Source organism: Pithys albifrons, chromosome 16, assembly GCF_047495875.1.
Source record: "Pithys albifrons albifrons isolate INPA30051 chromosome 16, PitAlb_v1, whole genome shotgun sequence".
In the NCBI taxonomy this organism is placed as follows: domain Eukaryota; kingdom Metazoa; phylum Chordata; class Aves; order Passeriformes; family Thamnophilidae; genus Pithys; species Pithys albifrons.
In genome coordinates, this window is record NC_092473.1 from 10,784,213 (window position 1) to 10,796,465 (window position 12,253).

The 12,253-nt window shown below is 46.5% G+C and overlaps 1 protein-coding gene across 1 annotated transcript in view; it reads left to right on the forward strand.

The window, feature by feature from the left end:
• Positions 1 to 1,536: 1,536 nt before the first annotated feature.
• FAM20C (FAM20C golgi associated secretory pathway kinase) overlaps positions 1,537 to 12,253 on the forward strand; it is a 58,463-nt gene continuing 47,746 nt past the window's right edge. The window contains exons 1-2 of the mRNA XM_071570816.1: positions 1,537 to 3,160; positions 4,898 to 5,073. Coding sequence (XP_071426917.1) covers positions 2,640 to 3,160; positions 4,898 to 5,073 — 697 coding nt within the window. The 5' untranslated portion in view covers positions 1,537 to 2,639. The remainder of the gene's footprint in view (positions 3,161 to 4,897; positions 5,074 to 12,253) is intronic.

A 12,253-nucleotide genomic window follows, 5' to 3' on the forward strand; every position in this document is an offset into this window, starting at 1 on the left:
TATGTCATTCATCCTGCACCCTCACCTCATATCATATCTCTGCCCAGAAACTGTGGGTTTCCCAGCAGAATCAAAACTTCCAGGCTTCTGATGGATCTAAAATGCCCACTTCGAAAACTAGGTTAAAATAAGCTCACTGCATAGGGTGGTAGTTAGCTTACAAACCAAACTCCATTTCCCAAGCAGGACCACAGAGACTTGCTATTGAGCAGTGGCATGAGGATATGTGTCACTGACCACATAGTCAACTGGTCATAAAGCCTTTGTCTAAACTGGTCTTGGTGAAAAAAGTGAGAAAAAGATGGAAAGCTTTGTTTCTGACTCTGTAGCAAAATATTTTGCTGTGATTAGGTACACTTGTGCTTGAAGGATCCAGGGTGACATAATGACTTCCATTGGAATCAAAGGTCCCCCTGTGTTGTTTCTTCACAAAGGTACAGAGCAATCTATAGGGATCAATGTCCCTGTCAGGTCTTTTTTTTTTTCCATCAATCTTCTTTTCCTATTGGAAGCAGTGATTTCCCTTGTGCAAAACATGGTGGCACTGTAACATTTGCATGGGTGTCTTCAGAGGAGTACAGAGTACGGGGATTCACAGAAACATCCAGAAAAGGAACAGTGCTGGATGGAGCCTGTCAGGTGGGGCAATACTTTCTGAGAAAAAGAAATACTTCAATGTTGCTTAATGCAGGAGGAAAGATACCAGCATTTTCAGCATTGAGATGGTTCTGTGGAAAGGTAGTGGTGGATCAGGGGAAGAACATTACCTTTCACATTCCTCCTGCAGCTCTGCTCGACAACCATTTGAGCCCTGCTATGGACCATAAAATCCAGGGAGACCCCTGCCCAAAGACATAATCAGCAGCTCTGAGCATCCCTGCCTGATCACCTGAAGATCAGGAGTAGCTTGTTCCTTCCTCTAGAGTGCCCTCAACCTTAGACAGCAGTCAACAGCACTCCCTGGGCCGTCCTGGCCCTGAGACCACCACTTCCATTAGCCCTTAGGCCACCCAGACACGGAGACAACTGCGCAGCGAGCGTAGCAGGAAGGAGGGCAGCACACTCCCGGATTATCACAGCCCGCAGGATCACGGATTAGAATGAAAGGCTGTTCCTCGGGAAGAAGCGGAGCACATGGTTTGACGGGCTGACCTTGCCGGGGCTGGGGGCGAGGGGAGCGGGCAATGCACCGCTTCCAGCCCGGGCAATGACGGAGCAGAATCCTGATGGCAGCCAGGGCACAGACCGCGCTCCTGCTTCGCAATGCTGTTAGTGCAGATTCCTCTCTCCCCTGTCACTTTTTTTCTTTATATTTTTTCCCAAACCTTTGTGGAACAGACGCCCTCTCCTTGCCCCAGTTGGAGCTGCAGCAGAATGAAAAGAGGGGTGGGAAGGAGGGAGGAGAGGAGAGGGGAAAAAAAACCCGCTTTTGGTTGAGGTTTTCCTGTTACTATCACTGTAGCGTTTATTTAGCCAATCTCCTAACTATGACGTGAGGAAGGCAGGAATCATGGCTCGCTCATAATATTTAACACACCCACTGAAAGCTGGAACTGCAGAGCTACTAGTCCAACCAGTCTCCAGAATTCAGTGTAGCTGAAAGAGGTTTTCACTCTGCACCTGCCAAAGATCTCTCCCCCCTCTTCCCCTCCTTTCTTTCTCTCTCTAAAAGGCAGATCTGTAAGACCCAGCAGAGATCAAAGACCTCTTCGCTAAAAAGAACCTCTACTGATTTATATTAGTTTCTTTTCTCTAATCCTTCCTTCTCCCCCTTTTTTTTTTTTCCGTGCCATATTTAACCTTTATGTTGCAGTTGTGCCATCAGACAGTTTTGCAGCCAAAAAAAACCAACCCAAGCCAAAGCAAAAGCGCAGCTCGGATACAGCAGCCACCCAGACTCGATCTCAGTTGAACATACTAATCTCTCCCAAGCGCTGGACGCGATGGATGAAGAAACTGGAATCACTGTAAGAAAATGATTTTCCAGCCAATGTTCTTAAAGAGTCTGAGAGAAGAGAGGGAGCGAGAGCGAGCGGAGAGCGCTTCTGCTGCATCACTGCTCAAATCCAAGGGAAGGGAGTCAGCGTTTCCAGCACAGCCAAATATTATGGATGATTTTTTTTCTTCTGTCGCCTTTCCGCACAGGTTTTCTTAATATTTTTCTTTTCCCCTCCTCCTCCCCGTTTTTTTCTAATTTTATTTAATCAGCGCCAGTGTCTGATGCCGGTTTCTCTCCAAGAGCCAGTTCTCCCTATTTGTTGTGATCCCTGTAATAAAAAGGAGAAATCGTGAACAGATGGCTCTCTATATTGCCATGCCGCTGGCATTGTTTTCCTGTTGATTTTAAAGGCTCGTTCCGGAGCTCCTTTTTTTTTTTTAAATTTTTTTTTAAATTTTTTTCCCTCCCCCTCCCAAGTTCTTGATGATACTGAGACATGAGGACCTATCGGGTTTAGCCTGTTTGTTTCTCGGCGCCTATGGAGGTAACTTTATTGACTTGATCGCTCGCTTCCCGACCCGAGAGGAGCAACCCGGAGCCCCGGGGGGGGCCCGGCAGCCCCGCGCCCGCCTGGGCTCTCTCCTCCGCCGCCGCCTCCCCTCCCTCCCCCTCCCCCGGTAATTCATCAGCCGCCCCGGCCATGAAAATGCTCCTGGTCCGCAAGTTCCGGGTGCTGATCCTGATGGTGTTCCTCGTCGCCTGCACCATGCACATCATGATCGACCTGCTGCCGCGGCTGGAGCGGCGGGGGCCCGAGGGCCGCCCGGGCTGCTCCTGCCCGCCGCCCGCCGCCGCCGCGCCGCCCCGCGCCGCCCCGCGCTGGCCCAGCAAGCACACGCTGCGGATCCTGCAGGACTTCAGCGCCGAGCCGGCCTCCAACCTCTCCTCGCAGTCGCGAGAGGCGGCGGCGGAGCGGGCGGCGGGCGGCGGCGGCGGCGGCGCGGGCGGCGCGGGGGCGGCGGCGGGGAGGACGCGGCGGCTGATCGGCCCCGGGGCACCGCGCCCGCCGCCCCCCGCCGCAGCCGCCGCCGCCCCGCTGGCCGCCCTCTTCGAGCACCCGCTGTACCGCGCCGCCCTGCCCCCGCTGGCCGACGGCGACCTGCTCTTCAATGTCAACAGCGACATCAGGTTCAACCCGCGGGCGGCCGAGCAGCCCGAGTGGTGAGTGCCGGGGGGGACGCGGGGACACGGGCACACGGGGCTCCGGTCGGTGTGGAAACGTGGCGTGGCCCCGGGTCGGTGCCCTGCGTTGGGTAACGGGGACTTTTAGCCGGGCACTGGCGAGGAGAGGGTGTCGTAGCCGGTTTGGAGTGGACAGAGCGTTAAACTGAGCGAGTCGGGGTCACCGGGAAAAGGGAAACAATTCACAGGCTCGGCCGGTCATGTTCCTTCAAAAAGTAAATGCCATAAAACACAGAATAAGCACAGGAGCACGGGAAGGCTGGAGCGTCCATCTCCCCCATCTCCAGCTGCAGCTGAGGCAGATGCTGTGAGGAAAAGGGTGTGAGGAAGAGGGTGAGCTCACAGAGAGCCTTCCTCTCCAGTACCTTTGCAGTCTCCCACCCAGAGGTGAAGGGGCTGAGCAGTGAGGCCAGGCAGTAATACATTAACTTTTCTTAAAGGCAAGGTCTAGTACCACAAAGGCATTTATCCTGGCAGGTATTTCCGTTTTCAGGATCTGATCTGTGCTGCATTTTTCATCCTCAATTAATTCCCAGTGCCCTACACCTCCGCTGCTCTCCAGCCTTCAAAGCAGTCAGTTGCCTCTGTGAATCGTATGCCCTGTTGGCTCCTTAGAAATGCTGAGAAATTTCAGTGACTGAAAAATCAAAAGGGTTGTCTAATACAACAGCACCCTCTTCCAAACACACTGACATTGTGATGTTTAAACAGCTGCATTGTACCGTGCAAAAGCTCTGTCAAGCTGCAGAGCAGCCAGCATGATCTAAACCTTTAGAAAGAGAGGATAAATAATTCTGATTTCCGCCCCATGAGCATGTGAATTGTCCAGGCCTCTTCCATCTAATAATCCTAACCAACTGTGAACGGAAATAACCTGGAAAAGTTCTTCCTCTGAGAGTAAAAGAGAAAAAGTCACAAATGTCTGAATATCAGGAGATGACTGTAAACACAGAGAACTCTGGTTAGAAAATATGAGATAGTCTGTTCAGTAGGTGAAGAGTGAAATCATCATTTTTGTTCACAATGCAGCTGCCTATTGTACTTATTTTCCTTAGTGGCTGCAGCCAAAGTTCACAGAACTAACATGAAATTTAGAAGGTAACAGTCATTTAAGCAATTCTTTGCTGTAGTAACATCCTACTGCTTGGGAAGGGGTAAAACCAGACAGTTCTTCTTTAGCAACCAGTTCAGAGCAATCCAGTTTCGTCTCATCCTCTCTAAGAAAGAGGAGAGAGAGTGGGAGCATTGAGTACCACAGGTCAGGTTACTGCTGCACGCTGGTTACCCAGCCCCACATCCCTGTTAAATAAAGATTCAGGATTATGCTGTTGAGTCAGACCTGTAAAAGTTGTGTGTAATGTGATACAAGCTAAAACACAAGGTAAAACTTGAGCTCTGTGTTTCTGCTATGTAAGGGCCTCTGCCAACACTCAATGATGTTACTTTGAGTTTTGCTCCTAACTTTGATGGCCTTTGAATCATGAAGGATGAGTGGAGCTGAGAATCCATCTCCCCATTGGCCCCAGGTGGGAGCAGGCTCCTAGCATGGAGCTGGTGCAGGGGAGCAAACTAGGACCTCTACCCGGTCTATAGGGCTTTGCCTTTCCAAGTTGTCACATTTTGAAGTCCTGGTTCTTGATGCGTGTTACAAAGTACAACACTATTTCTTTCTCCTCAATTTTGGGGTTTTGTTATATTCTTTTTCTTTGATGGCAGGCAAAATGAAGATCATCATGAAGAATTTTTGCCAACTGGGGAAACCTCCATAGACTCCTACCCAAACTGGTTAAAATTCCACATTGGCATTAATCGGTACGAGTTGTATTCCAGACATAATCCTGCAATTGAGGCTTTACTACAAGACCTCGTCTCCCAAAAGATAACCAGTGTTGGTATGTTTGGATATATGTTATTTTTTATCATTATTTCCTCTTTGTTCAGCATCTCATTGCTGTTTGAATATTATGATTATTCATGGCTTCTCTCCAGTGCCCTAACAACATTGCTTCTCGACTTCTGTGCTCATTTTCCTTGTTAAACATAAAGAGATATTGCCAGCTCCGTATTACCTGAATAATCACCCAAGTCTGCCAGCAAGGCAAACCCCATTTATTTCAAAGACATTTTAGTCACAATGAGGCTGAAAGTGCCGTGTTTGGTTATTTAAAATAAATACGATAATAAAAAAGAAGGATGGCAAAAAGCAGATAGCATCTTGAACGAGCTGGATTTGTATTATTAGCTGATTACTATTTAGAAGGCTGTGTTTGGCAGCATTCATGTTCCCAAGGAAGGAGAGGTGTCTGACCTGCAGCCCTGCGGCGATGGCTGCGGGAGCATCCGGCACCGCGGGGCTCTGCGGCTGCCAGAGCTGCAGCTTCCCTGGGCAGCGTGCAGGGAGCTCCAGGCGAGCCAGCCTCCTGCTGAGCAGAGTTCAGCTCTGTTTATTCTGCTTGTAAATCCATAACGGGGATGTGCCTATGTCAACCTTTGGCTCTGGTTAAACAAGGTGACACCGTTCCGGGACTTTTCTCCAGGGTTGTTTAGTGGCGATGTGTGTCTCCTTGAATTGAGCTGTGTAGCTGCACAGAGGGGAAAAAATGACACAACTCCAAATGAAATCCCTGGGATACTAAACAAATGCACACGCTGTGGTTTCCAGAGGTAGGGAGCTGCAGCACAGGCATCCATCCACCACGCAGAAAATGAAGTAACTTGTGCTGACCACAAAGTTGCAAAGTCCCTTTCAGAGGGATGAAATAGCAGGAGCACTGTAAAACTGCTGATGGTGTGTTGGCGCTGTGGGGTAAGGTCAGCAGGTCTTTAACCCTGCAAGGCAAAAATTCCCCCAGCCTCAGCAGGAAATGGCCTGGGCAAGAATAGCTCAAGCAGCCGTAAGGTTTACATTTTCCATTGTGTGAATCATGGCGGCTGCTGAGCAGGAATAGAGATCCTTGGTCATCAAGAGTGGGCTGATTTAGCTGGCTGGGATGGAGTAGGTATAAAATGCAGGGTGCCACAGGAGAGCTTTGCCTCTGTGAATCTTGCTGCCTGGTGGCTGGGCTCAGCACACTGCTGTGCTGGGGCAGCATTTTGAACAAAGCAGTTTGTGGTACCCAGGTGCCATCCCACATGTTGCATTCAAGGGTCCAGTGGACACATAGCTCATGAATGACGAGAAACATGGGCTCATTTATTAACCTGTGCTGGGTTTTCTGTTCCCAAAAGTCTGGATTGGAATGATTCATTAAGGAGGTCAGGTTTGACAATTAGACCATGTGTTTTCCCTTCCCTAGCTCAGAGGTGACTGCAGGTAGCAGCCGACTCTGCACATGCTGCTCTGGTTTGCACTGGAGGGTGATTAGTGCACATGTATGGACATGGCCTGGGTGGTTTCCTCCTTGATACAGTGCTCACCTTTCCTGACCTCAGCCCTTAATACCAACTGATTTTGGAATATTAGTGACATGTGCGAATGGGAATTGAGCCAGAATGTTGTAACGTGTTAGTATTGCTCTTTGGACACATCCATTGAGGAGGGAGAGGTGCAGTCTGTGCCCTTCCTTGTCTCTGCAGAGAGAAGCAGAGCCCAGGCAGTGTCCCCAGGGCTGTGCAGAGGTGATGCTCAGCCAGGCCATCTCCTGGCCCATTTCTTGAGGGTTGCACAAAGTGCACTGGCTGTAGCAGTGTTGTACTTCATGGCTGCGGAATGTGTTGGTCTCCACTTACCTCCTCAACATTTCAGAGCTCAGCTGTGTTGTCTGTGAAGGAGGAGAGCAGTGTTTGCAGCAAACTTGACAGTGTTTGAGCCATGAAGTCTGTCACTTCTTTGGATCAGTGGGATGGCTAAGGTTGATATAGGGACATAGAAGCTGGTGGGAGGAAAACAGAGGTAGGAGCAAGAAATAATAGTTTAGTACTCACTCTTCACTTGATCCTCTGGGCTTGGTCTTCACTTGTGCTTCTGAGCTTGTGAGTTCACCTCTCTGTGCTTCAGTTTTCTGAGCAACAAAAAATTGTCATCATAAAAAGCAGGAGTGAAATCCTGACCCTGATGATGTAAGTGGAAGTTTTGCCATTTAATTCCCCGGGGCCATGATTTCACCTAATGTGTCATGCAGATGTGTCATGGGGTTTCCATTAATTCTGATTTTGATAGAGCTTTCAGATCAATGAGGGGAAAGGTCCATGGGACCACAGAGGAAGATTTATGATTGCTATTAGCGATTCCCTTTGGGATTGTCTCTGTTAATGTTTGAACAAGGCTCCTAAGAGTATGGTAGGGCCTCTTATGCCTCTAACAAAAACACAGACTCATGGTTTCTAGCAATGAACCAGTATAATTTCTATAAATTAAACCATGAGGTATATTTGGTATTGGTATTGGCTACCGTGGGAACTGACAGAGAATGATTCCTAGACATACATCCCAGTCTAAAATCATATGGAAATGGAAGGGGACTTTTGCTAGTATAAAGATGCTGGGATCTGAGTTTTGGTGGTAGCATTCACTGCCTGTTCCTGTAGGGATTCTGTAGCTTTTTCAGGTTGCAATGGAAGAAAGAGTATATTGGTAATATACTTTTTAAATTATTATGTATTACACAATGCAGTACCACTTATTTTATGTTCCAAATCCTTTGGTTATTTAAAATTACATGTTTTAATGTAATTCCTGCCAGTTTTCAGCTTTACTGCAGAGCAGCACAGGGATTCAAAAGCATGTAAGCTGATTAATAAAGAGTAATATATTTGACCAAAGGACGTTTATAGGGCTCTTAAATTCTTTGCAAATTCCTGTATATCTTCTAATCAGTCTTGTTTTTTCCCTTTTGGTCCATTTTTGCTGGTTTGTTTTGGTTTTGCTGTTTTTTAAGGCAGCTGGAAAGATGTCTGGTTAGGAGTATAAAATAAATTGAATCTCTCACAATGCCCAGTCTTTGGGCTTCTTTTAGCAAGTAGGACAATTAAATATACAGGGTTACATGCATTAGATGAAATGGGATATTGCTTTATCCAGTTTCTTCCCAGTGTTCAGATTTACTTGGCTCTGATAGAATTAGATGCTTTGCTTGATACCAACAGTAATTAGATCCAAACTGCAGCAAAACAGCCTTCTTGGCCATGCTGTGATTTCCCTGCTCAGTTTGCATTATTTATGGGGGAAGAGTGGAGACCAGATTGATCCCCCACATCTATTAGAACCACTCACACGACTCTGAAACGTGCAGTGGTATTTTAAAATGAAAACGGTGACAGAAGCAATTCCCAAGAGCAGGGAGCACCAAGGTGACATTTTCTTGATGTTAAAGTTTAAATGGAACAAATCCATGGATGGGAAGGAGCATCACATCCAGCTCCCACAGTGACACCTAGAGCTGGCCTGGAAAAGGACAGTTACCCAGGCTCTCTGGCTGAGTGTATTCTGTGCCCTGCATCAATATATATATATTTCCTATTCATTTTGTTCAGCATAAAGGGATAGCTCTTAATTTGATTTAATTCCCTGAAAATTTCCTCTTGCCATAGATAGGAGCCTAGAGAGAATTGCTTTTCCACTGAGCAATGAATCCTGGTTTTCAGAAGTACATGCACAGGCAACTGCACATTTCCTTTCCCTTTCTTAACTGTTTATTGCATGCATAAATAACCATAGTTAGTTATTTTTTTGCATACTTACGAGATGTCTGTGCATAATTGTGGCAGCACAGTCAGCAGTTTAACATAACTCTGGCATGGGGCATTGTACAGGCAGAGTGGGCTTGATCTTGCTTGTATTGCTCTCCAGAGGAGCTGTGCTGTGGGATTGCCTGTAAGCAGAACAGGCTTTTGTAATTCCTCTGTTTAGCTGGGGTTTATTTTTTTTTGATTCTTTAAATTCTCTGGTTGTAAAGGTTTGGAAACATTACCTGACTGAGATAATTTCTGAACCTGTGATGGCTTTGGTTTGTACAGGCAGTAATTAGAAAGCAAAGCATGCAGATTACTCACACAGGGAGTAAATGCTGCAGTTACCTGAGGTAGACTCTGCTTCAAGGCAGGGAATAAAAAAGGAAGAAGAAAAAGACAAGACACTAAATATTGAACATAAATTCTGGTTCTAAAGAAAATTGTAAAAATCTCATCTAAGAGGAAGGAAAAAGTGCTTTTGAGAACTTGTGAAAAACATAATGAAATGTAGCACCATTGATTTACTGTATGAGAAAACAGTGAATCTGCCAAGAGTCAGCAGATTGATTTAATGTACAATTCCAGATGAAAGAAGGGACTTAAAATGTACAACAAAGCCTAAGAATAATTTCACCAATCTCTTCCCCTGCAGAAATCTTTTACTTTCTTAACTAAACCAAGAAAGTCTTTTAAAAACAAGTTAGCAGAGTTGGTTGAACAAGGACAAATTAAGAGATGATGAGGTCTTGAATTTGTTTTGAAATATGTTCTTTGCAGCTTGTACAGGGCCATGTCTCTAGCCTGGGGCAGAGCATTACTTGTTAAAGCCAATCAACATGTTTATGTTAGATTTAAGCTTGATCTATAAATAGGAATCCAAAATGGATCTGAACATCCTCTGTTTCAGATGTTAATTGCAGCCCAAGCTGGGACTGGATCTCACTTCTCAGGCATTAGCACTGCATAATTAAATATATTTTAAAACGTTTGTTGGATTCTGACCAAAGGAATCAGAAAAGGTTCAAAGATCCTGTTGGGACTCTCACTCTCCATCAGAAAACCATATGGTTTAGACAGGCTGGTAGGACCGGTGCTGACGTGGAGCAAACCAGAGGAGCTGGAAAGCCAGACCAGTTGAAATTCCAAATCTTTCTGGGTCAAATCCCTCTGGACAGAATTGTGTCTCTACTGGGACTTAGTACGAGGCAGTAGCCAGAAACCCTGTGGCATGCAGTTTTTAGAAGGATGACTGAGGGATGATAGATAGAGTATCTTTTGTATTGGATGGTGTCTGTGGCTCAGGCAGGGAATTCAGGACTTGTGTTGCTTGAGGGGACAAGGTGGGGAAACAGCAGACATGGAATGTGGCCATGACAGCAGGCTCATAGATGTAAATGGCGTGGGGATTTTTGTAGGCTTGATCCAAAATCTAACAGAGAATACAGAAGGAATCCCACCAGTTTCACTAATCTTTAGACAAGGCTCTAATCCCAGACATTCAAGGAAAAAGATTTCTCAGGGAATTTTTTGCAAAGCCTCCTAAAGTTAGGAAGATTTCTGATCACACCCAGGAGTCCTTACACTGGGTTAACAGGAAAGGTTAATGCTGCTTTCCATTTCCTTCTACTTTGGGGGGGGAAAGAGGCTTTGAGTTGCCTGAAGATGAAAAGTAATGATGGCATTGGGATTTGTTTGTAACGGTGTGCAAGTACATCCAGGAGCTGTATGAGACTTGATTTGAAGTGCCTGCTGTGAGCTAGCAGGTTTATAAAGCCTTTTACAGGGCTGTTTGTGACCTGTGATGTTACAGTATATTAAAAAACCTTTTCTTTAAAAAAAAAGGTGAGTTTAGAAAGTGACTAGTGAAGTCAGTACAGTCTGTTGGAAGGCCTTAGTAAAAACCCTTGAGTCTGGTGATCGTAGACGTGACATTGCAATGGTGTAGCATCCTCTACTTCCTTGGAGAATTGGATGTGTTGCTCCTGGGTGTTATACATTCCTCAGAAATGTTCCTGTGGGCAGTAGATGAAGGCACATCTCTAGATGAGCAAACAATATTTGTTTGGGATAAACCCCTGGAAAGATGACAGAGCTCCTGTTATTTGGCCATAATGGCCAGAGAGGTGTGTTTCACTGAGGTCTGAGCAGAAAGGGAGTTCCTGGAGGAATATAGCTCAGAAAATGAGAGGGAAGCCAGGATGCAGATGTGGTCCTAAGGCAGGACAAGGGAAGTGATCTGACCTAGAGGCTGGAATGGATCATCTCCAATAAGATCTACTCTTTTCTGGCGTTGCCACTCCTGAGATTTTGGCAGGCTGAACTGTGCCCAAGCCTGCTTTGTTTACATGTACAGCAGAGGTCTTGTGGAGTTCAAAAGAACAGTCTAAGCTTAGGTGTTTCCGCCTCTGTAGAGATTACAATGTTGGGCTCTAATTAGTCTATATTTGGAGGGTGGCCTTGAATCACCCCCAGCCTGGCCAGCACATCTGCAGCAGTGGAAGAGCAGACAAAGTGGGAATATCTGCACACAAGTCTGGGTGATGGGGAGGAGCCAAGGTGGAGCTCCAGAATGGGTTGTTTTCCATGATGCATGTGGGTTCCAGCATGCCTTGCCATAAAGCACGATGGGACACCATTCCCACCAAAGTCACCCTCTGGCTTGAGGAGGTCCAAGTTTGCTCCTCACAGCAGGGGAGGAACAACATGCCAGCAAAACTTGTTTTTGGTTGAGGCTACTGGTACAGCCAATTAAAGCAATACAATAGGAGGAATCTAAAAAGACGAGGGAGATGCTTTTGTCTTCCTTCAGCTCAATTCCTTCTGACAGGAAACCAGGCTTTTGTGTCTCATGGAAGAATTATTCTGAATTGTTAATCTTCTTTATACATGTCCCTGCTTGGTGATGACATACTTGCTGTTGAGTTTGGCTGCTAACAAAATCATTATCTGGCAAGTGGCTTCAATTTGCTGAGAAACCAGTTGTTTTAGTGTATCCATAACTTTGTGCTTAGAAAAGGGCATGATGAAACATCCTTTTTATTTCTTCTTTGCATTGCTATGTTGGCAAGGAGGTTAGACTAGTTGAACTTTGAGGTCCCTTCCACCCCAAACCGTTCTATGATTCCACATTTCTTTGAAATCCCATGTCTTCAGCAATGGCTGGACAGGGAACGTGGTCAGGACTACCTTCTGTGTCCCTGTTGGCATGAGGCCAGGGCAGATCCAGCTGCCTGCTTGCTGTCCAGACTAACCAGAGGTGTTTCCAGAGGCACCACATGAAGATTTTTGGACTGCAGGATTTCTGCTTCTCATTGCCCTCAGGCTGTGGGTTGGGTATCAGAAAGCCCAGTTGTCCTTCTCCCCTCAGGTGCAGATCAACTGACCTGTTCTGCACAAGAGAGG